This window comes from Plecotus auritus (assembly GCF_963455305.1).
Source record: "Plecotus auritus genome assembly, chromosome: 1".
Classification (NCBI taxonomy): domain Eukaryota; kingdom Metazoa; phylum Chordata; class Mammalia; order Chiroptera; family Vespertilionidae; genus Plecotus; species Plecotus auritus.
This window is the reverse complement of record NC_137770.1, coordinates 172,231,477-172,256,318: the sequence shown is the minus strand read 5'-3', so window position 1 is coordinate 172,256,318 and position 24,842 is coordinate 172,231,477. Positions and strand designations below refer to the sequence as shown.

General features: G+C 39.1%; 1 protein-coding gene across 1 annotated transcript in view; it reads left to right on the top strand.

Annotated features, from left to right (window-relative positions):
* The window catches only part of GSTCD (glutathione S-transferase C-terminal domain containing), a 133,850-nt gene extending 109,391 nt beyond the window's left edge, over nt 1–24,459 (top strand). The window contains exons 9-12 of the mRNA XM_080661949.1: nt 12,186–12,319; nt 14,874–14,904; nt 20,539–20,608; nt 23,797–24,459. Of these exons, the coding sequence (XP_080518075.1) occupies nt 12,186–12,319; nt 14,874–14,904; nt 20,539–20,608; nt 23,797–23,933 (372 nt within the window). The 3' untranslated portion in view covers nt 23,934–24,459. The remainder of the gene's footprint in view (nt 1–12,185; nt 12,320–14,873; nt 14,905–20,538; nt 20,609–23,796) is intronic.
* Nucleotides 24,460–24,842: the final 383 nt, after the last annotated feature.

Sequence of the window (24,842 nt, the reverse complement as noted above, 5' to 3'; positions counted from 1 at the left end):
GGATAAAAAAGGTTTCTTATTGGCTTCTTGGCTAGTGTTGAATAAATAATCATTATCGTGAACTTTACTGGATTATACTTTTAAGAATTAATTTACTGTGTGTTGCAATACCTCTGCTCTCAGTATTACAGAAATGTTCTCAAACAATCCTATCTAATAAAAGAGCAATATGCAAATTGACCGGACCTCTGCTACACCCAAAAGCCACGCCCACCAGCCAATCAGGAGTGAGTATGCAAATTAACCCAACCAAGATGGCTGCAGCCACGAGCGAGCAGGAGGCTTGGGTTTCCCTGGCATTGAAGGAAGCCAAGCTTCCCGCACACCCTGGCCTGCCCTGGCCTCCACTCAAGGCTACAAAGTTTCAATTGTAGAAGATAAATAAATCCCAGATACCAGGGCCTCCGCTTGGGTTGCCGGGGGGCATGGCCGGCCTGCAAACCACCACAGGCCCCTCGCCCAGGCCACCCCATGTCCCAAGGGAACCCCCACCCTGATCTGGGACACCCTTCAGGGCAAACCATCTGGCCCCCACCCATGTACCAGGCCTCTATCCTATCTAATAAAAGAGTAGTATGCAAATTGACTGTCACTCCAACACACAAGATGGCTGCCCCCATGTGGACACAAGATGACCGCCACAAGATGGCCAGCAGGGGAGGGCAGTTGGGAGGGACCAGGCCTGCAAGGGAGGGCAGTTGTGGGCGATCAGGCCAGCAGGGGAGGGCAGTTGGGAGGGACCAGGCCTGCAAGGGAGGGCAGTTGGGGGCAATCAAGCCTGCAGGAGAGGCCAGTTAGGGGTGACCAGGCCTGCAGGGGAGGGCAGTTGGGGGTGACCAGGCCTGCATGGGAGGGCAGTTGGGGGTGACCAGGCCTGCAGGGGAGGGCAGTTAGGGGTGACCAGGCTGGCAGGGGAGCAGTTAGGTATCAATCAGGCTAGCAGGGGAGTGGTTAGGGGGTGATCAGGCTGGCAGGCAGAAGTGGTTAGGGGCAGGCAGGCGAGCAGTTGGGAGCCAGCAGTCCTGGATTGTAAGAGGGATCCCAGATTGGAGAGGATGCAGGCTGGGCTGAGGGACACACACCCCCATGCACAAATTTCATGCATCGGGCCTCTAGTCCATATATCTAAAAGGCTAAGTGACTGACCTTACGTACATCCAACCATCCAACTGACCAACCAGCCTAGTACATCTGACACGCACCGGCAATCTATATACTAGTATATAAAAGCCTAAGTGTCCGAGCAACCAGTCGCTATGATGCACACTGACCACCAGGGGGCAGACACTCAACGCAGGAGCTGCCCCCTGGTGGTCAGTGTGCTCCCACAGCGGGAGCGCCGCTCAGCTGACCAACAGGCGCCAAACGCCGGGCTCATGGTGGCAAGCACAGCTGCGGTGGCACAAACCTCTCCTGCCTCCGCAGCAGCACTACCAAGGAGTGGCGGAGGCAGGGGCAGCAGGGCCGGGATGAGCGGGAGCAGTACGGAGCTTGGGCTCGGGTTCATGCTGCTCCCCAGCTGCCTGGCACTTTGCACACTACTACATCCCTTGGGGGATGTCGGACTGCTGGTTTCGGCCCAGTGGGTCCCAGATTGTGAGAGGGTGCAGGCCAGGCTGAGGAACCCCCCACATGCACGATACATATAAAGCTCTCAGAATGGATATTATTGAAATCCCCCGTAAAATGATTTGTAACGAATCTATTATTGAAGCTACCTTTGGAAATAGTATGTCTATAGATAATATTAAAAATATATCTAAATGTGTGATTCTTTGTCCTAAAAATGAGCACGTTCGTAAATTAAGTGAAGAAATTTTGGATATACTCAGTGGGGATTTTCACACCTATTTGAGTGATGATTCCATCAATTCAATGGATGATACCAAAAAGGAAAATTTTCCATCGAATTTCTTAATAGTATTACTCCTCAGGAATGCCGGGTCATAAATTAAAATTGAAAGTGGGTGCAATCATCATGCTACTGAGAAATCTTAATAGTAAATGGGGTCTTTGTAACTGTACTAGATTTATTATCAAAAGATTGCGACCTAACATAATCGAAGCTGAAGTATTAACAGGATCTGCAGAAGGAGAGGTTGTTCTGATTCCAAGAATTGATTTGTCCCCATTGTCCCCGTCTGACACTGGCCTCCCATTTCAATTAATTTGAAGACAGTTTCCCATGATGCCAGCATTTTCAATGACTATTAATGAATCACAAGGACAAACTCTAGACAGAGTAGGAATATTCCTACCTGAATCGGTTTTCAGACATGGTCAGTTATATGTTGCTTTCTCTCGAGTTCGAAGAGCGTATGACGTTAAAATTGTAAATACTTCATCACAAGGGAAATTAGTCAAGCACTCTGAAAGTGTTTTTACTCTTAATGTGGTATACAGGGAGATATTAGAATAAGTTTAATCAATTTATCAGTCATTGTTTTTATCAATGTTGTTTTTATATCATGTTTTTGTTGTTTTTATATCATGTTTTGTTTTTGTTATATCATGTTATTTATTTATTAATCAATTTATATATTATTTTCATATACATTTTACTAATTTTCTTTAATCTCTGACATGTCTATGGCAGAGAAAGGGCGAATAGGAATATCAAAATATTTCTTCTAATTATTTTCCTTTCAATGTGCACGAATCCATACACCGGGCAACTAGTATTCCAGAAAAGGCCATTACTGTGGAAAAACACACACTTTACATTAGAAAACAAAAACTGTCAATGCTAAGCACCCTGCCCTCCAAAAGGCTATAGTTGAATAATTCCAGCAATAAAATACAGTCATCTCAGCCAGGGAATAAGGTATTGATTTTTTAAATTGTTTTATCTGTCAATACATATCCGAATCTCAGAACAGTTTATTTTCAAGTTATCTATTTAACTTTTCTATTTAACTCATAAATTTCAATATGATTATGATTAATCAGGGCTGAGTGCTTAATTACAAGCTCATTTCTAGTTATGTATGTTAATGTACAATTACAAGATGCTAATGCAATTATAGAATGTAATTCAGTAACACGTTCAGTGAGCAATTTATATAATCTTTTTTAAAGGATATGGAACTCGAGAAATTACATATTCTGCAAACACAATTTAGAAAAATCATTAAGGCCAAGTAGAGGACTTCCAGGTGAAGAGGGCAGGTAGAGGTATTTTAACCCTCTTTTCCCCAAGAAAAATCACACCTCCAAGAAACAAGAAACAGAAAAATCGTACTCCATCATTAATGAATTACGATCACCATTCTGTAACTTGAGCCACATTTTAGACAGAAATCAGATTGAAGGAAAATGGTATATTATTGAGCAGAGAAGAACTTAAATACATGAGGAGAGGGAATGGCAAGAGGTTATCGAAAAGTAAGTCTCTTTGCTCTCACAGAATCCCAGAAAATTTTAGGAATTCAGCTACCGGAAATGTCAGAGGAAGGGTATAGGGAAGGGCTGAAATCATATTTAATTAAAAATATTTAGGGACCCAGATTCCCACCCCCGTCTGTCTAAACATGTAATTATGTCTCCCTACTCCTGCAAGAGATTGGAGGTTTATTATATGAGGAAACTGAATCAGAGACGCTCCAAGTATAGGGATATGAGGCACAGAGGAGGGCAAGGGTGACGTGGACACTGAAAACAGGGACTAAGTGAGAATCTGCTTTCCAAATGATGGTAAACTTCTCCCCACCCCACCCTGCTATTTGCCCTTAATTCCAAAACTTCAGAAGCTGGAATCATCTCCTCAATCAAATGGATTAAAAGATCTTCTGCATAATGAACTGTTCCCAGAGAAAGAATTACAGATGCCATAGCTGAAATTCAAATAAACAAAAACCAGCTGGTCACCTGCTCACCCAGTCATTAGTGAAAGCCTCCAGTCTTCAAGCCTTCATTCAGAACTTCCAATCAACTTTTAGAGATTTGCTCTTTAATACAAACTGACAGCCAAGGAGTATCAAACTTGGAAAATTTCCACAATAGAAGATGGAAACCAAAGCAACAAATGTGACAAAGGATCTGATTCAGGGAGAGGTCAGAAAAGATAACACATTGATGAAACAAGGATAGAATAAAAAAAAGAAATGAAACATCAGAGGACTTCTTGGAAATTAAAAATATGTTAACTACCTAGTCCGTTTGGGCTTAGTGGTTAGAGTATCGGCCGGCAAACAAGGATTGTGGATTCAATTCCCGGTTAAGGGCACATATCTTGGTTGCAGGTTCAATCCCCAGCCCTGGTAGGGATGAGCCGGAGGCAACCAATTGATGTGTCTCTCTCACGTCTCTATCTCAGTATCTTTCTCTACCTCCTCCCTCTCTCTAAAAAAATCAATGGAAAAAATATCCTTGGGTAAGAATATTATATACATTGGTATATAGAGATGTATATATGTATATACACATACATACCAAAATAAAAGTAGAAATCTAAAAAATGTAATGTAGAACAGTACCTGAGAAAAATATAGAACAAAAGCCCAGCTGGTGTAGCTTGGTGGTTGAGTGTCGACCTATGAACCAGGAGGTCACTGTTAGATTCCTGGTCAGGGCACATACCCTGGTGTGGGCTCGATCTCCAGTAGGGGGCGTGCAGGAGGCAGCTGATTGATGATTCTCATCATTGATATTTCTCTCCCTCTCCCTTCCTCTCTGAAATCAATAAAAATATTTTTTTTAATTATGTAGAACAAAAAAAAGTCAAAGAAATAGGAACTGGAAAGAAGTTATGTTTTTTTTAAAAAATTAGAGATTCAGTCCTCAAAGTTCAATGCTTCAATAATAAGAGGACCAGAAAGAGAAACAGATAAAATGGCCAGGAGAAAAACACAAAGAACTAATAGAAGGAAATGTGTCAAAAATAATGTGTTTCTTTTTATTGAAAAGCTAACTTGAAAAATGACCTAAACCAAGATACATTGTTGTGAAATTTCCTAACAGTTTCTGGGCGGGGGGAGGGGGGGTGAGGGAGGAGGGAAGGAATGGGGGGAAGCCTAATACAAAAAAAAAAGTAATCAAAATGCTATCACACTTCTCAATAGCAACATGAAAGACAGTGAGGCAAAGGCTTTAAAATTCTAAAGAAAAAGGTCCAGTCTAAAATTCTATACCTAATCAATCCAGCCACCGTGTAGGAAGGAAATAGGAAATGTACTTCAGGAAACTACCTGAAGATTGGCTGTACCAAAACGAGAGTAAATAAGAAAAAAGAATAAGTGATATCCAATACAAGGGGGGGGGGGGGGGGGAGTCTCGGATGTTCAAAAATGTACAGCACACTTAACTCAGCAGTGAACAGTATATACAAAGCAGTAATAGTAAAAACACTGCATGAACACAAAGGGAAAGGGTGTATAAATATGCAAAAAAAAATCCTCATCTATTACGGAATATCAGATAATATCTAATATTTACAAAGCAAGAGAGAGCAATATACACTTATGGTAATAGAAAATGTATGGATTTCAGGAAATAAAACTAATGAGTTGAGAAGCATTAGCTTTGGTCGCCAGATTTTCTTTTTAAGGAGAGAAGAGTGTATACAGAGCAAGAGACTCTTTGTAATTGCATGCCTTTTAGTGTTATTTGAATTTTAAATCCAATTACCTATAATATAATTACATGAAAGTTTTTAAAGAGGGGGAACACGAGTGCACAGTTGGGACCGAGCCTGCTTTTGTCTGAGATATCTGGATGAGAACCCTTTGAGGAGCCAAGGCTCAGAGCATCATTGAGCTGGGCAAATTCAGAGGTCACTCAGTTCAATCTTCTTATGTTACAGATGGAGACTTGAGGCTCCAGGAGGGGAAGAGGAACATAGTTAATGTGAGAGCTGGCACTAGAGTCTAATCAGTGACTTTCTTGTTCACTCCTCACGTTTAAAAAAGGAGTAAATGGGAACATAAAGAACTAGAATAAAGGTTGGTGTCAGGCAAATTGAGTTTTAATCTTGGCTTCCTCGCTTGTGATCTTGGACCAACCACTTAGCTATTTTGTGAAATGGGGATTAATGACACCTATGTAGTAAATGTTAAATGAATCTAAAAGAAAAATTTAGTCATAAATACGTCTAACACAAACTTTGTTTTGGGGGTATGAATAAAGCATAGGCTTATTATTTAAAAATGTGTCTTATATTAAAAATTAGCATATACTCTTCATCAACATATATTCCCTAGAATATGTTGTTTAATATATATTATCTTAGAGAATAATCAACATATATTTTTTCATTCCCTAAGAATGAAAGGTAACAGTTTGTCTAGGGCAGGGGTGGGGAATTTTTTTCTGCCAAGGGCCATTTGGATATTTATAACATCATTTGCTTAATATAAATTTATGTTGCTATGAAAAAAGCTCCTAGATTTATTGAATTTCGAGTCCCACCTGCGGTTGCCTTGACAGGGCCAGACCAAATGATTTCTCGGGCCTTATACAGTCCAGGGGCCAGACGTTACCAAACCCTGGTTTAGAATCTTGCCTTGTCTAGAGGCTGCCAGTTGAAAGACATTATGAGAATGAGTGACAATTAATTTCATGTATTTACTACCACATATGACAAAGATGTGGATAGAAGTTTCTTGGCTATTCAGTTTTATTTTGCGAACTTATGTGATAGGATAAGTATTGTACTTACAACTTTAATGATGTACAGATTAATTGAAGTAAGAAAATATAAGAGAAAAGCCCTTAACTTACAGTCCATGAACTCTGCAGCATATATCTGTATAGAAAATATTAACATTTACTTTGGAATATGCATGACTTTGGCCAATAGATATGTTTACAACTTCAATTTTTATCTTTAAATTAGGATTTGGTGTATATACAAAGAAAGAGGTTGATATTAAGAAACTCATTATTTGAGGCCATAATTTTGAATTCTTTGGATCAGTCAGTGAAATAGTTGTTTGCTATGATATCAGCTAAACATTAATTCAATTTATTTTCCCCCAGCACATTAGCCTTCATCAGATACTCATAGTTGCTATTTTGATGTTCTTTCTACAGTTGTCAAATCTATCTGATGTGTCTTATATTAATAAATATATCCTTTATGTATTATATTACAAACTCTCTGGGTCAGATGCTTGAGATGTAATTAGAAATTAGATTTCATACAATACTGTGGATAAGAATGTTTTAAGAAAATAAGTGATGTATTTATCGTCATTTTTTCCTTTGCCTCTTCCTTTATTGTGGTCAGCACATACTCCATTTCTTTTCCACATAAGTCAGTGGGGGTCCTAAGACTGATATCCAGAAATCCTTCATTAAATAAAGATGGCCTCAAGGTTCCTTCCAGCTCCAAAGATGCTGGTCGAAAGCATGGCATGCATGCTATAATGGAAAGAGTGTGAGCTTTGGAGTCAGACTTGGATTCAGAGATCATCTGGAATGCTAGCTGGCTAGGTCAGTGGTCGGCAAACTCATTAGTCAACAGAGCCAAATATCAACAATACAGCGATTGAAATTTCTTTTGAGAGCCAAATTTTTTAAACTTAAACTTCTTCTAACGCCGCTTCTTCAAAATAGACTCGCCCAGGCTATGGTATTTTGTGGAAGAGCCACACTCAAGGGGCCAAAGAGCCACATGTGGCTCGCGAGCCGCAGTTTGCCGACCACGGGGCTAGGTGACCTTGGACATGTTATTGCAGATAGAGATAATAAGAGCTACTTAAAGTAGTAAATGAAGGGGACAAAATTAAATGATGAAATCAAGAAAAAAATCTATGTAAAATTTTGACATCTGACAGATCCTCAATAAATGCTCGTTCTCTATGGAGCTTTAATTTCAGAAGGAGTGTATTTGTAAAGAGTAGTTATCTAGGATGGAGGGCCCTCCCTGTCTTGAGTTAGAATCCTTAATTTATTGTGTGAGTTAGAAGAAGTTATGTAACCTCTGGGTCTCAATTTTCTCATCTTAAAATAGATATTTGCACATCCATGTTTATAGCAGTACTATTCACAATAGCCAAGATGTCCATGGACAGAGGAATGCATAAACAAAATGTGGCATACATATGTAGTGACAATGGAATATTATTCAACCTTTTAAAAAAAAGGAAATCCTGTCATGGGATACAACATGCATGAACCTTGCAGACGTTATGCTAAGTGAAATAATCCAGGCACAAAAAGACAAACATATGATTCCACTCATATGAGGTATCTAAGGCAGTCATACACATAGAAACAGAAAGGAGAATGGTGGCTCTAGCTTTATCATTCTGCCTTTGTTTACTTTTCTTTAGCAACTATTTGGTTACTCTGAAATGTCATTCACATAGGAAATGCCAGATAAAACTTGTTTCTTTTCTAATATTTTCCAGTTTTCAGAGTGAGTTGGTGATCGACCAAAAGTAATGTTAGTTTTTTTTCCAGTATGATTATTGATTCATCACTTTAATATTTGAAATACTTCAGTCCATTGCAGTTACTATTGTCACTGATGCTCAAATATTCCCATCGTAGTTCAGTGGGAGCTGCTTGGATTTGGCCCCTGAGTCTTTTTGATAAGACTTCAGTAGTATTGATAGCATCCATTCTTTCAGTATAACAAGCTGTTCCAACTCATCTTCTGAATTTCCTGCCTCATCAGCTATTTCTCCGTGGAGCTCTAAATTCGTTGAAAGGAAAATGATATTTAAATTACCACAATCTAGGTACTAGGAATGGTCATTGCTACTGGTTTGACCTTTGTTTCTAGGCTTCTTAGTGGTCTGAGCTAGGCAAAACTGGGTGTTTTTTTTAACAAGTATCATACTAATACTTCCAATTTAAATTCAGGATGATGGGATTTGAACTTAGCCTCATTTATTTATCATATATCGTCTTTCTTAAGCTAAAAGAAAATCTGTTTCCTAATGACATCAGCATAGTTCTTGTTTTATCCCACAATATACCCATTAAAGTTATAAAAAAGCATAGTTTGAGAATTTTGTAACATTGTTTTTCATTTAATAATATCTTCCACAGCCATGTATATATTCCTTATTTCTTTTTAGAGCTGCAGAATACTTCATTGTGTTTATTCATCAGTCCTCTATCTGTGGGAAATTGGCTAGTTTTTGTTTTGTTGTTATTTCAGATGTTGCCTCAATGAATAAATCTTTTTTTATGTCTTTTGCCAATGTGTCCCTTGAACAAATTTTTGGAAGTAAGATCACAAATTAAGCATGTAATTTTGTTTCCCCACAGCCTGGCCCATAGAGTGGCATCAATTTTTATGAATTTTGTTATTTTAATAGGTGATAAATAGTATCCTAAAAGTAGTTTAAATATTTGTTTCTCTTATTTTGAGCATTATTAAGTGATTTTGCTTTAAAACCTATTTGTAAATATTTTTTTGTGAACTGTCCAAATCTCTTACTCATTTTCTATCAGATTTTGGGCTTTTTCTTTGTTTCAGAAGCTTGTTATATATTAGGGATATTAACCCTTTGTTAATGCTATAAGTTGCAAATCTTTTCACTTTGTTGTTTGGCTTTTTACATACAGTTTTGGGGGGCTTTTTGCCATTTAAAAGGGCTCTTAAGATTTTTCACCCTGTCATATTAACCTTCCCCCTATTGCATGTGGATTTTCAGACATGGTTAGGAAAGTATTTCTCACTCCTCTACATTATGGAGGAATTCACTCGGGTTTTTTTATTTTTTTATTTTTAAATCGCTAATTTATTTGAAATTATGTGTGGTGAGAGAAAAGTATCTAATTTTATTTTACAGCTATCAAATTAACCTGACATCACTTTAGTGAAAAGCCCATCCTTTCCCTAGTGGTGGGAAGTGCCACCTTTGTTGCCTGCTAAAGGTCCCTGTTTACATGGTTTCATTGATCGGTATCTCATCATTATTTGCTTGTTATTCCTGACCTGCATTTGATGACAATGGAAATTAGAAGCATATAATGCAATAGAACCTTTTAGACCTGAAATCCATCCTATAAATAGTGCTTAGATTTAGTTGTTTTGTTTAAATGAGGGAAATAAACTCCTTTGCATGTAGCAATGGAAGTGAGAACAATAGTAAAGAGAGATGTATAAAAGTAAATTGTCTAAACTTTTCTGTAAGAGCCTTAAGAGGGCTTTGTGGGGAAGCAACCTGATGTAGTTAATGCCTGGGGTCAGGATCCTGCCCCTGAAGAGTTGCTTTGTTGTGGGCACTCTTAGTTTCCTCACTTCTAACATGCAGATAATAAAATCTTTCAGGGGTGTTGTGAGCATAGAAAGATTTGCATGCAGTGGCTCAGTATAGAGCCAGTACATAATGGGCCCTTAGTGAGTGTTGGTTCTCTTCTTTCTCCCTCCAGGGAAAAATGCATCTATAATTTTTACTCTGAGATTTTCTCCAACTACTCATGAAAATAAAAACTAGCTTTAATTTTGCTTTGCAAAGATGATTAAATAAAAAGGGCAGATGAGAAATCAAGTTTTTACTCTTCCAATAACCCTGTAGCTGCTGCCTTTCCTGGACAGCAGCCTTCCTGGGCTCAACTTTCAGAGTGAAACAAAAAGTGGGTTCACAGCAATCAGGGATTGTTGACGTCTATGTAGTTGAGGGAGGCTTAGAAGGAGGAGAGAATTCAGGAAAAGGACTGAGAACAGAGATTTTGCTTCTCTCTTCCCAGTACAGCATTGTTTTTGGTCTTCCAGTTCAAAAGGGGAATCTGGCTTATAACATTTCACATTCAGCAATTTCCAGAAAATCATCTCTTCACCCTGAACACCCTGCCTACCCTGAATTTGAGAGATCTGTCCATAGAAAGGACAATTATAATGCAATACAATTTGCTTCTGTCCAGAATGAATTGGAAATGTGAGCATTTTTTTTGACAAAACACTTTATCTTTCAAGATTCCTACATCTGATTTTCTTTTACTAGTATATAGTCCTATTTTGCTTTGTTTAGCCTAATAATTTTCAAAATTGTCTACTTTATTTTGTGTATATATATATATATATATATATATATATATACACACACACACACACACTGAGTGGCCAGATTATTATGATCTCTGAACACATAATAATCTGGCCACTCAGTATGTGTGTGTGTGTGTGTGTGTGTGTGTGTGTGTATGTGTATTAGAGGCCCGGTGCATGAATTCATGCATGGGTGGGGTCCGGCCAGCCTGGCCAGGGGGAGGGGACATGGGCGGTTGGCCTGCCTGCCTGCTGGTCAAACTCCTGGTCGAGGAGACAATTTGCATATTAGCCTTTTATTATATAGGATATACACTGAGTGGCCAGATTATTATGTGTTCAGAGATAATCTGGCCACTCAGTGTGTGTGTGTGTGTGTGTGTGTGTGTGTGTGTGTGTGTGTATTTTTTTTAAGGAATTTGTTTTCAAAAACATTTGAAAATCATTTTCACTTTTTTGATGGAAGGAAAATTTATTCAGGTGCTGACAACCTGAGAAGATGGCAATCTCATGCCTTAACAACCATCTTTTTGAAAATCATTTTAAGAGGGTGTTTTTTTTTCTGAATTATTGAAAGTCCTAATCATGACTTTAAGTTGTAATTTTATTTGTTTCTTTTTAAATAAACACATCTAAAGTAGTTTATGTAATTCATCATTCAGTGTTAAGAATTGTTATGAATATGAAAAGGTGCTATAAAATAGGATTTAATAAGTTTTTACACTGCACTGATTACGTAACATTTGAAAAAGTGAAAATATATTTTTATTAATTTTTGTATCAGTATTATGACATGTCATGTTAACCCTAGTTTTTAGTTGAGAACACTAAGGCCCAAAGAAACTGAATTTTAAGTGGACCAACTCGAGTTCTAGACTAGAAGAAATTCTTATTTCAACCTAGTTTTCTCACCACAATGCTACAACTGAACTAAATTTATAAAAGCAAGAGCACTAATTTAGACATGCATACATATTATATTTTCCATCACATCAGATTTTCTACTAAACGAATCTTATGCTTCATTTGCAATATTACACTTTTAATTTTTCAACTTCGCTTAATTTTCTTAATATGAATAGCTAGCTAGTTCTTTGGTGTGTCCACATGAGAACTATTATGGAATAATATTCTGGTAATTTGAAATCTCTTGAGGATCAGTCCTCACAAAAAGTATCTTTAAGAGGCACAAAAATAGCACTGTTAGAACTTGGTGCTAAGGTCTGGTTCTGTTTTCCAGGTGGCGTTGCATGCCTGTGGAGTGGCAACAGACATGGTGATTGAACACTGCATCCAAACACGGGCTGCTTTCGTCACGTGCCCTTGCTGTTATGGTTTCATTCAGAATACCTCCAAGTTTAATTTTCCAAAAAGGTGAAAGTCAGTGTTCTACTTAAGGCACCAATATGGGGATTAAACCAACGCACAAACTCTTTTGATATGAAGTTGTAATGAGACTTCAGTTTTGAACTCTTTTCCTCTTTCCACAATGGCAAGTACTGTTTACAAGTTTTACAAGGAAGAGAGAGTCTCCTCGATGTCTGCCCTTGATTTTTCTCCTGGTTCAAGCTCTTGCAGAAATTTAGAAGCAAGTCTGATTAGGAGTCTGACAACCAGAAGTCTTACAGCTTCAGCACTTCTCTGTGTACTTCTGAATGGAACTCATTCCCTATGAGAGGCAGGAGGTGTGGTGGTTAAGTGCTTAGGGCCTGGAAATATTTCTCCTGGTGCAAATATTGGCTCCTCATTCTTTTATAAGTTGTTTCACCTCAAGCAATTTACTTAAACTCTGTTTGCCTACATTTTCTCATCTACAAAATGGAGGTTATAATAGTAAATTACCTCAAGGTTTTTGTGGGAATTAAAAGAGATATATATAAAGCCCTTAGAAGCCACTGTGGAATTAATACTCAATAAATATAAGCTGTTGCTAGTTACAGTAGTGGTGATGGTTAGTCTGCAGGTTCGACAGCCATTTTTGCAGTGCTTCTTATCCCACACTAGAGGCCCGGTGCATGAAAATTTGTGCACTTGGGGGGGTCCCTCAGCCCGGGCCTGCGCCCTCTCACAGTCCAGGACCCCTCAGGGGATGTTCACCTGCTGGCTTTGGCCTGCTCCCCCAGGGATCGGGCCTAAGCTGGCAGTCAGACATCCCTCTGGCAGCCCTGGAGCCCTCGGGGGATGTCTGACTGACAGCTTAGGCCAGCCGTGGGCAAACTACAGCCCACGGGCCGGATCCGGCTGTTCTATCCGGTTCTCTTGCTCTCCCCTCCACTCCTTTACTTTGAATTTATATTAGTTCACACAAACACTCCATCCATGCTTTTGTTCCGGCCCTCCGGTCCAGTTTAAGAACCCATTGTGGCCCTCGAGTCAAAAAGTTTGCCCACCCCTGGTAGGCCCACTCAGGCCTAAGCCATCAGTCGAACATCCTTAGTGCTGCTGAGGAGGCAGGAGAGGCTCCTGCCACCGCCGTTGCACTCACAGCCATCAGCCTGGCTTGTGGCTGAAGGGAGCTCCCACTATGGGAGTGCACTGACCACCAGGGGGCAGCTCCTGCATTGATCGTCTGCCCCCTGGTGGTCAGTGCGCATCATGGCGGCTGGTCATACTGCCGTTAGGGTCAATTTCCATATTACTCTTTTATTATATAGGATAGTTAGGGTGACATTCTAATTCTCATCACTTTAACTCAGCCTAATGGAGGGCCACTCCTTTGGTGTTGATGACATTTCACTCTCTGAGCCATAGTTACTGAGAATCATGCCAATCATTTTAACTATAGGACAGATTCAATATGTTAGTTTTGGAAGTTTATCCTATAATGTGTCAAAAATGATTTCTTGACCATTTGCATCATTACTTTTAAGAAATCTTATAATTTAATTTTATTAGTATTTATACTTAAAAGCTTCTTATCTACATAATTTAGAGTTAAAAGTACAAACAATAGCCTTATTTTTATCTTCCATTGTTTTGTTCTTTACTACAATTTGCAAGTAATTGAGAAAAAAAATAAAAGAACTCTGGACAAGCCAATAATAGACTATAACTTGCAGCTTGTTCAATAGCTGAAATTTCATTTTATTCTAAATCTACTTAAATAAAATGCGTATTTTATAACCCACCAAGAAATTTAAGGCTAGCAATAAAAAGATTCTTAAAAATGCTAATTTGAATTGCTCAGCCTGCAGTCTCAACTGATTTTAAAGTCTCAGATTAATATCTGCCAATCACATGTCTGTAGATATAGTGATATTTGCCCCCTTTGTCATTGGAGAACCACTTCAGGGTCACTATCCCCCTGCCCTAATCACTCCTGGGCCCGGTAGCAGACAACTAGGGACAGCCCGTATGCCCCAGAGACTGCTCACATTGTTCACACTAGCCAATCCTAAACTTGTGCACCCTGCCTTCTCATGCCTTCCCAGGGAATCTGCTCATTACCTCTGCCTCCTCACCCCTAGTGCTTCCCCTGTGGTCCTGCATCATTACATGTCATCCCCTCCTCCTGGGAACTGTGAGGAATAAACTGTCTTTTTAATGGCAGCCCCCTCCTGATCTGTTGGACCCTCTGCACCTGACTAACAATAAAAGTTACATTTTAAAACAGATTAAATCTGTGGGCACTCATGCGGGGAAGAGAAAAAAAAATGACTGTGCTTCTCTAATAGTGTAAACAATCTTTGAAATAATTTGTAATTAATAACAGACTGATGATGTTTTTGCCTTTATATAAAGTCATTTCAAACTGGCATAGTTTTTAGTTCAGGATAGCATTACATACACTTCAGATAATATATATATATATATATATATATATATATATATATTTATAATTTAAATAAAATTTTAGTTCCTTTAAGCCTATTTCTACTCTTAATAGTTGGTATTTAAATTACTAATTTCTTTTTCTTTTCTATTTCAGTGAACAATTTAAGAAAACTTTATCATACAAGGTAACCTTTGAAGATCTAGATGTATTCTTAATATACTTTTTATCTTTTTTATATATTTTCCTCTCAGATTTCTAATAGAGTATATAATCTATAGTTATATTTTAATTACTCAAGAACATCTAATGTGAATTTTCTTTTTGAAATCAAGGTTAATCTTTACATAGTTGACAAGTTTTTGTAAATTGTCTAAGCATTTATCCTGGTTGCAAGCCAACTAGTTAGCCAGCCATAGTCTCATGGATACTGAGAGAAGACAGGAGACTCCTGTGTCAACGACAAACACAGCTATTGCTCACAGTGATAGGGGTAGCCAGACTATCATTTTTGCACTGACTTCCTGAGGCTCAATGCCTACAGGGCAGCACAAAAAGAGCCAGTAACACTTATACACACACAGTGAGTTGCATTATAGGAAAAGAAACCTGAGCTTAGGAAACCCAAATGTTTTAAGATGTAATCTTTAAGGAAGAATGCCTGCCCTTTACTCTGAAAGGAGACATTATATAGTTTCTAAGGCCTTTTCCTATACAAACATCTTTAAAAGGATAATCTGGAAGAGAGACAAAATTATCGGTAAAAGTAAATATTTTAGGTTTTGCCAGCCACTTACAAACCTCCCACATATTCTACATTGTCCTTGTTTTTGTTTTAAGTTTATAACCCTTTAAAAATGTAAAAAATAATCTTAACTTTTGAGCCACACAAAATCAGGTCATAGGCTGGATTTGGCCTGTGGGCCATAGTTTGCCAACCCCTGATCTGAAACAAAGGCAGTGCCTCTGCTCACAGCCATGAAGAAACACAGGAGCCCCACAGAGAATTGTTTCCCAATGGTAGTCAGCACATTACATAGTTCTGAGTTGCCAACCTGAGCAGAACAGTTTCCAGCTTGCTTTCTTTTTTTTAATAAATTTTTTATTTTTCAATTATAGTTGACATATCATACTAGTTTCAGGTGTTCAACCTGTGATTAGATATTATATAACTTACTAAGTAATCATCTTGATAAATCTTGTACCCATCTGACACCAGGCATAGTTATTAGAATATTACTGACCATATTCCCTGTGCTGTACTTTACATCCCCATGACTATTCTGTTACTACCAATTTGTACTCCTTAATCCCGTCATATTTTTCACCCAACCCCCCTCCCATCTGTTGACCATCAAAATGTTCTTTGTATCTATGAGTCTGTTTTTGTTCTGCTTGTTTGTTTTTTACATTCAATTATTGATAGTCTTTATTGCCATTTTATTGTTCATGTTTCTCTCCTCCTCCTCCTCCTCCTCCTCCTCCTCCTCCTCCTCCTCCTTCTTCTACTACTACTACTACTGCTACTACTTGTCTAAGAAGCTCTTTATATGTCCTTCAATTCTAAATGATAGCTTTGCTGGGTAGGGTAATCTTGGTTGTAGATCCTTAGTTTTTATCACTTTGAATATTTTTTGCCACTCCCTTCTGACTGCAAAGTTTCTGTTGAGAAATCAGTCTTATGGGAGCTCACTTATAGGTAACTAACTGCTTTTCTCTTAAGATTTGCTCTTTGTCTTTAACCTGTGGCATTTTAATTATGATGCGTCTTGGTGTGGGCCTCTTTAGGTTCATCTAACTTGAGACTCTCTGTGCTTCCTGGACTTGTGTGTCTATTTCCTTCACCAGGTTAGGAAAATTTTCTGTCTTAATTGTTTTAAATGGGTTTTCTATTTCTTCCCCTCCCTTTTCTCCCTCCTGCACCCCCATGATGCAAATGTTTGTACATTTGAAGTTGTCCCAGAGACCCCTTATACTATCTTCTTTTTTTTTTTTTTTAATTATTTTTGCTGTTCTGATTTTGTGGTGTGTTTTTTTGTGTGTGTTTTTTGTTTGTTTTTTTTTTGTTTTTGTTTTTGTTTTTTTTTTTTGCTTCTTTATATTCCAAATCACTGTTTTGATTCTCAGCTTTATCTGCCTTCCTGTTGATTTCTTAAAAATTACTTTTCATTTCAGTTAGTGTATCCATCATTTCTGGTTCTTTTTTATTGTTTCCATGTCCTTTTTATGCAATTTAATATCTCTCTAAGTTCATCTACTCTTCCCTTAAATTCATCGAGCATCCTAATAACCAGTATTTTGAACTCTGCATCTAGTAGATTGCTAGTTTCTATTTTGTGTAGTTCTTTTTGGAATTTTGTTCTGTTCTTTCATTTGGGACACATTTCTTTGTCTCCTCATTTTGGCCACCTCCCTGTGTTTGTTTTTATGTATTAGGTAGAGCTTCTGTATCTCCTGAGCTTGGTGGAGTAGCCTAATGTAGTAGGTATCCTGTAGGGTCCAGTGGTACAGCCTTCCCATTCACTGGCACTGGGCACTCCAGGTGCACCTCCAACCACCATGTGGACTGTGTACACACTCCTATTGTTGAGTTTGGATTTCTGTTAGCACATCAGTGGGAGGGATTTACCCCCAGGATGATCAGCTACAAGGACTGGTTGTGACCACCATAGAGGATCAACTGTACAGGGGCCTGCTGAGCCAACCCCTTGAGTTTGTCACTTGTGGAGATGGTTGGGTGGTACTTCAATGTGATCTGAAGCTGTCCACCTGGTATGCGGGCTCTGGGGCCTCCCAGGAGGTGTAGTCCAAGGTCAGCCACCACCTGTGTTCTTCCCAGAGCCACCCGGCATGAGCTACAAAGCGATCTGCAGATGGCTGCTTCTTGTGCTGGGCTTGGAGGTTGGAGGTGTCCAGGAGAGGCCAAGCTGAAAACCAAAGCCAGCTGCTGCTAGTGCTAGGCCAGGAGCCATTTAACAAGAGGTACAGGGCATGCTGAGGCCAGATGCTGTGTTTTAAAAAGATTTTAGGAAAGTCTGAGGCATGAGCCAAGACATGCTATTCATATGGGAAAGCCACTGGAAACAGCATGGGTGGGCCTACAAGTTGGTGAGGTGGTGTATCAGGGAATCACTAGGCCAGGGTGAACAGTGAGAGCCAGTTTGATGGAGATTCAGATATAGTGCCCTCCTCCCAATTTTTATCCACCACACATGGGTATAGAACCAGCCCATTTTGAGTCTCCAACCATCCTACCAATCTTGATTTGGCTTCTTTATATCTTTAGTTGTAGGACTTTCATTCAGGGAGATTTCAGGCGGTTCTGAATGATAGCTGTTCTGTAGTTTATTTGTATTTTGATGTGGTTATTGGAGGATGCAAGTACAGCACTTAACTATGCCACCTTCTTGACCAGAAGCCCCAGTTTCTAGCTTTGTGAACATCACTATAACTAATTAAATGATCAATAGCATGACATAATACAATCTAAGAAATCATCATATTTGAGAGAAATACATAAATAATACTATTAAAAGTTGGTGAATTAGGTTGTATTTTTAGTTTAGTTATTTTGACTTCTGGCAAAAACTCACTAAAATATATAGTATCATTTTATATATCAGACTTGCCTTTTAGGAATTTTACCTTCTTCTCAACAGTGAAATAGGTGCAGTGACCTAAAAATGTTCATTCTATCACCTTGGCACCTATATCTCCTTCACCTCTACCTCTTAAATGCCCAGCTCCAACTCTGTCTCCTACCTCTCACCTCTCCCCAACCCCTCACTCTGTCCACCCATATACACAGAACCTGTGGAGAAGAGAGAAACTTCGTGTTCATGTTTTTATTCAGAGCCGGCACTTTTCTCATCTTTGCCTACTGGATTTAGGTTTTCATATCCTGGGGAACTATAAGATTTGGGGCAAAATTAGTATCCCAGGAACTTTATTTTCATAAGATTCAAAATACCTCACCTTTCTCTCCCAAGACCCTGCTAATACAGTAGAAAATGCATTGAAAAATAAAAACTAGAGCCTTGTTCTAATCCCTCCTTAAGTGATGCTAGGTAAAGCAAACTCAGAGAATGTATAGCAAAAGCCTAGGGAAGTGAAGTCTGGTGCCACAATCTTACTGCCTAGAAAGGAAAGAAAAATTCCTAGAGGTAAAAGAGACGGGGCACCCAGGCTCTTCCAGAGAGCAAAAAACTCTCTGGTGCCCAATTCGTCTTTATCACCTCTTCCTCCCACACCCCACAAAGCTGCTTGGCCACCAGCCTTTATGAGGGAAGGTCTCAGATGTAAATGCTCTATAGAGAAGGATTCATGAATACTATGGCAAGATGGTATCTCAGTATTTCCTAACTTAACCATGATGAGTGGGCTGGCAGACAGAACTACATGGACTTAGTGCCCCAATCTCTTGAGAGTCACTTTAGAAATGTTCTCCATGTTCAATTAGCCAACAGAGTAGGTGAGTACCTACTGTGTGCCTCACCCTTTCAGACTTTAACTTCTACAGGGGAGAACACATACACAGATAATTCTAATATTTGTGTATGGGTGGGACTTATCAGGACAAGAAAAACAAACCTCATCTGAGGTTGTGATTGCCTCAGTATTACCTATATACCTATATTTAAAATGAATCTTAATTTACCAACATCGTGAGGACAAAGGGCATGCTTTTTCTTGCCATTCATCATGTTATATAGTTCTAAATTCTTCTGCCCCTTTTTGACTTATGGAAACTTAATAAAAGTTACTTATTTAAACCATCTTATTAGTACTCTAGACATTGCCACTAAATCTTACAGTGAGCATTGAAATGTTTTTTCAAATGCATTAAAGTTGAGAAAAAGTTAAACCTTCTAAAGGACCTAGCATTGCACTCATTTCAATTACCGTATTTAAAAATGGAGGCTGCAAATTGAATGTACAGAAGACCAAGGAGACAGATGATGAAGCTGAGTTCCACCCGTTGGCTAAGCTGACAGGTGAGATCATTCACACACTAAGAAAGTGCAGCTGTTCTGAACCAACAGTCATCTTGACTGCAACGAATCACTCACCTTTGGCTACTTGCGAGTTTAAGAGTGCTGTGCAGACTCATCAGCTCTCATCCCTTTAAAGCCTTCTTCTCTTTTTATTAATGCACCTTTCCTAACATTGTTAAGCAGAAGCAATAATTTCCCTCCCGTTCCTTCAGATCCACTTTATGGTTCCTCTTAAAGCAGAAATAGGTACACCTCATGCAGCATTTGGAGTGAGAGGAGAGTGAGTGAGCCAGGGAAGAGTGGGGAACTGAGCAAAGGGTAGAGAGAGGGAGAGGGCGGGAAAGTAGCCAGCACTCCGCTGGGTATCTGGAGAAATACAGAAGCCACAAACAGTGATCCTCTGCAGAACTTCCTTTCCCTCTGGTAGTAGGAAGAAACGCCACTTAGAATGTGTTCTTGGAGCCATGTTTCTGAGATTCAAATTTTATTAAAGGAAAAATTTAAATGAATTTTAGGTCTTCTAGTTTAACATTCTATAATCACCATTTGTCAGTATATTTCTGCTAAAAGCAGCTGTTCAATGGCCCTGAGCATCTTCCGTGCCTCTGTTCCTGAGACAGCTCTTCAGATATAGAGCTGTCTGCCTGAAGGGAAACAAGGTTCTGAGCACTGTTTTCTGACAATGTGCTTATTTCAAAAGTACTATTTGTGCAGCGCTTTATTCAGTTAATGTAGAACTCTACAAAAATGAGGTAGTTTTTAAAAATATGTTTAATTTTGAAGCAAAAGGTTAAAACAAACCCACATTCTATTGCTTTTTCTTTTAGGAACACATGATCCTGTGCCGATTTGCAGATCAGACAGCTGTCCAGCTTCCACCCCAACGAAGGCTTGTAGGTATGTGTTTTCACCACAGCTGCTGAGTAGATTACGTACCGCAGGCCTAGGAATGAATGGAGCGACTCTATACGGGGAAAATTGGTTCATTTATCAACAAGAAACTAAAGATTATTTCCCCCAGAAAACTTAATCCATATTGAAAAAGGCTTTGTAACAATAACAACACTTTATCCCATTTTTGTTAATAATACTTTTAAATTAAATACATTTTTAATGTTTGTACATTGAGTAGAATTATTATGTTAGATCTTTCTTACTGTTATGAACAAACTGAAGGACCTACCAAAAGCCCCATAAGAAAATAAAAAAAGATCAACTATGCACACCAAAATTGATGGATTAAAAACGTATAAACAAGGATGATAATGTTGTCCTTCTCATAAAAAAAGATATGCTTGTATATTATTAATCATAGACCAATATGTTTGACATTTATAATGTTAAATATTGCCTAAATGGAAACGCCTACAATGGCATTTCAAGTTTAAGTGATAAATTTATCCAAGACTTTGCTTTAGAAAAAGAAATGACATTTAGAAGGACAATAACAGCTAACAATTATTGAACATTTAAGCACTATGCTGAGTGCCCTTCACCCATTATCTTAGTAAATTCTTATAAAAATACCTATGGAGTGTGTACATACTATTATTTATAATTTAGAGACAAGAGAACTGAGATAAAAACTTGTCCAGGCTCCTTCATCTGATAGATGTCAGAGACACCCTATGAACCCAAATTATTTGATTCTAGACATGAAGCTCTTGTCCATTTTTGCCCACCAGTGATGGAGTCCAAAGTTAGGCTTACAATGATTGAGTAGATCCAAACTAGTCTTAAAAATTATTTAGAAAAGCCCCAAGTTGGAGACCATGCTGGTCTGGAAAACAGATTACTGTTTCTTCGGCAGAATGCCAGATGTAGTCATTAGCTTTCATTCAGGGGCCATGTTATATGAGAACTAGTTGCCATTAAACTCTACAGTCAAAGTCAGCATAGCAAGATATGGAGAGGCATTTGAGACCTGAAGCTGAAGGAACAAGTGATTTCCTTCTCTTTCTCACATTCTGGCGCATAAACATATGGAAAAAGCTTGCTCCTTCCTGCCTGCCACCTCTCTCTCTCTTTCTCTTCCCCTCTTCCTCATCCTTTTCCCATTCCAACACTTTGAGTTAGTTGAATGTACATTTGATGTACAGTCCAATATATATACTGAGGTGTAATTTACATATATATATATATAGAATTACATATTATATAACTTCACTAGACTCAGTGACAACATCACTGGTGTGGTGGATGGGGGTGCACATGGTGATGTTTCAGGCATTAAACCGGAAGGGACTGGCTGGAAGGGAAGCTGCTAGTTAAGGACGAGAAGCATTTGGCATGATCACTGGCATGAAGGGCGGGAAAGTCAGGTTCAAAGTCAGACTCCATCAAATGTCTACATCTGTACTTTGCCCAACTAATACTTTTGTTCTGTGAACATTTTAGGAAGCTTCCCAGACCCTAAAAGGTAGACTTCCAACAACTAGATTTCAGTTGTAAAGATACTGCCTCAACATGTGAACACATGAGATTCTTCTCTGTAATGGAAAAGGAAAAATTAACTGGACAGGGATCAAAGCCAAGGCTAAATGAGCTGCGGTGTAAACCCAGGGTGGGTACTGAAGGAATGTAGAACATCCCATCTGACAGAGAATGTTTCATTTAAATTGAAAAGTAGATGGAGGTGGGAGGGGGCATTTACAGAAGTCTTAGAGGAGGAACCATAGTTTAAGGGGGAAAAGAGTTAGCCATATGGCTGTTGATAAAGAGGGGGTGACTTAGCTTAAATGGAATTATAGACATCTTTTTTTATATATCACTCTAACACAGTTAATCTTTTTTTGGCATGAGCCTTTTAAGGAAAATATACAAAATATTTTAAAATATATTTTTTATTGATTTTTTACAGAGAGGAAGGAAGAAGGATAGATAGTCAGAAACATCGATGAGAAAGAAACATCGATCAGCTGCCTCTTGCACACCTCCTACTGGGGATGTGCCCGCAACCAAGTTACATGCCCTTGACCGGAATCGAACCCGGGACCTTTCAGTCCACAGGCCGACGCTCTATCCACTGAGCCAAACCGGTTTTGGCACAAAATATTTTAAAATGGAATCTCTGGTTGCCAATTCTTCCCTACTGATTTCACCTTCCAGTTTTTCTGTGAGGCTTCTTCTGTCTTCCACAGAAGAGCTGTTCTATTTCAGTTTTCTGTCTTCACTTCTGAAGCTTTCGTTTAGCAGAATCAGCCATCTTTTAAATACATCCCTTAGAAATAATGCTTAGGTATTATTATAATTATTGAGGAAAAATGGAATGAAATTCTACAGAGTCAGTAACCTTTTTCTAAGAGGATGAAGAAGTTTATGTATTGAATTTAAAGAACTTGAAAGTGTAAAAGCCGTAACTTTTAATATATTCAACCCAAATCAGTTTTATTCCTGGGCTACTTTTGAAATAGAAGTTTGCCAAGTGAACACAAATTCACTGCTTTACTTGCCAGTCAGGTTTCCTCTTGTTTTCCAAAGGTTACAAAGAAAGTTGAATACCACTATTTCATATGAGTACAGGAGCTCTGAAAATTAACACCATATTACACTCGGCATTACACAGCTACCTGGAATAATCAGCACACAATTGAGAATCTTCACAAATATCTTCTATTTCTCACTTCTTTATTGTCCTAAAAACTCCATTTGCAAACTGCAACATTCTTTCAGATGGCCCTCTGTTTGCATGTCATTTTAGATATGAAAAACAGATATTATTTGTTTCACAGTATGACAGATAACGTGTTTTTATAGGTTATGAAGAGTAAAGGTCTTTACATGGATTTTTAATCAAAGTGGGAAATAATCTGTAGTTTTTATTTGAGATTTACTTATAAACATATTTTAGAAGGTTAACATTTAAATTACTAGTAGAACAGATCTTTGAAATGTCATATATTTGTAATTGTTTTCTCTCCATACTGATCAAGAATTAAATTGAAAGAGACACTAAACAGGACTTGGGGGCAAACAGCATTCTCCATACACCTATAGATTTTTGTCACTGTATAGAGTCCCTTAAATGCATTGACATGACACTGTTAGCTGGACAGGATCTCATGATCCCATGGGTTGTATTTCAGGAAAGCAGTGCATGTGCCTGGTGGATCTGGACCGAGCAAGAGCTGCAGAAGAACGTGGCTACTCCGTTCAAGTGATATCCATGGAGCCAGAGAGCTGCTCTCCCAAAAATAACATGATCGTAGGAGTCCCCATTTAGAATGAGATATTCCCATTTGATGTTTTGCCATTTGTCTTCATGATGAAAGCCCAGTGGCATTCAGGAGGTTCTTGGCACAACTAGGAAACAGCATTAGCCATCTTGAACCTATTGTGCTCAGGAAGGAAAGCAGCAGGAAAATCTTTGAAGAAAGGCAGTCTGCAAAGCATCGCAAATGCTTTTATAATGTGTGATTAAAAGAGCACTGGTTTTCATAGTGAGAATCCCCTGAAGTCTCGGCTGCCAGCAGAATCATTCTCTCTGGTGTCTAGTTGCGGTTCCATAGCTGGAATAACATTTCCTTCTCAGTTCACAGCTTTTCTGATCTGGCTAATGTGGTGTTCAGTTCAAAACAATGCACTTGTAGCCTTTATAATCATGTAGATACCCCAGTGGAGGCCAAAATTAGACTCAGTGGGATTTGTTTCTTGTGTGTTTGTTTTATATTTCTAACAATAGTACTTTTTCTATCATTGTTTTAAAAATCTAGTCAGGTAATTACAGTATGATTAAACTTTTAAGCTGGGGTGAGTTGGATTTGTACATTATCCTATCTAATAAAAGAGTAATATGCAAATTAACCGTCACTCTGCTACAAACTGGCAGCGCCCATAGCCACAAGATGGCGGCGGCCAGTCCTCTCAGCCCCTCCGGAGTCCCCCAGTCCGCCCCTCAGCGGCAGTCCAGGGTGTCAGCTGGGAGGCACCAGCGCCCAGCACGATCCCCGGCCACAGCCTGGGGTCTCAGGCCGGCAGGGCCTCGCACTCAAACCGCGCAATCCCCCGCCATGGCAGCAGCCTGGGCTGGGGTCTCAGCCTGGCCGGGGAGTGCACCCCCTTGACGCCATCCCTGGCCAGGCTCATATGGCAGCCTCGGCTGGGGTCTCAGCTTGGCTGGGCTGAGGCGGCA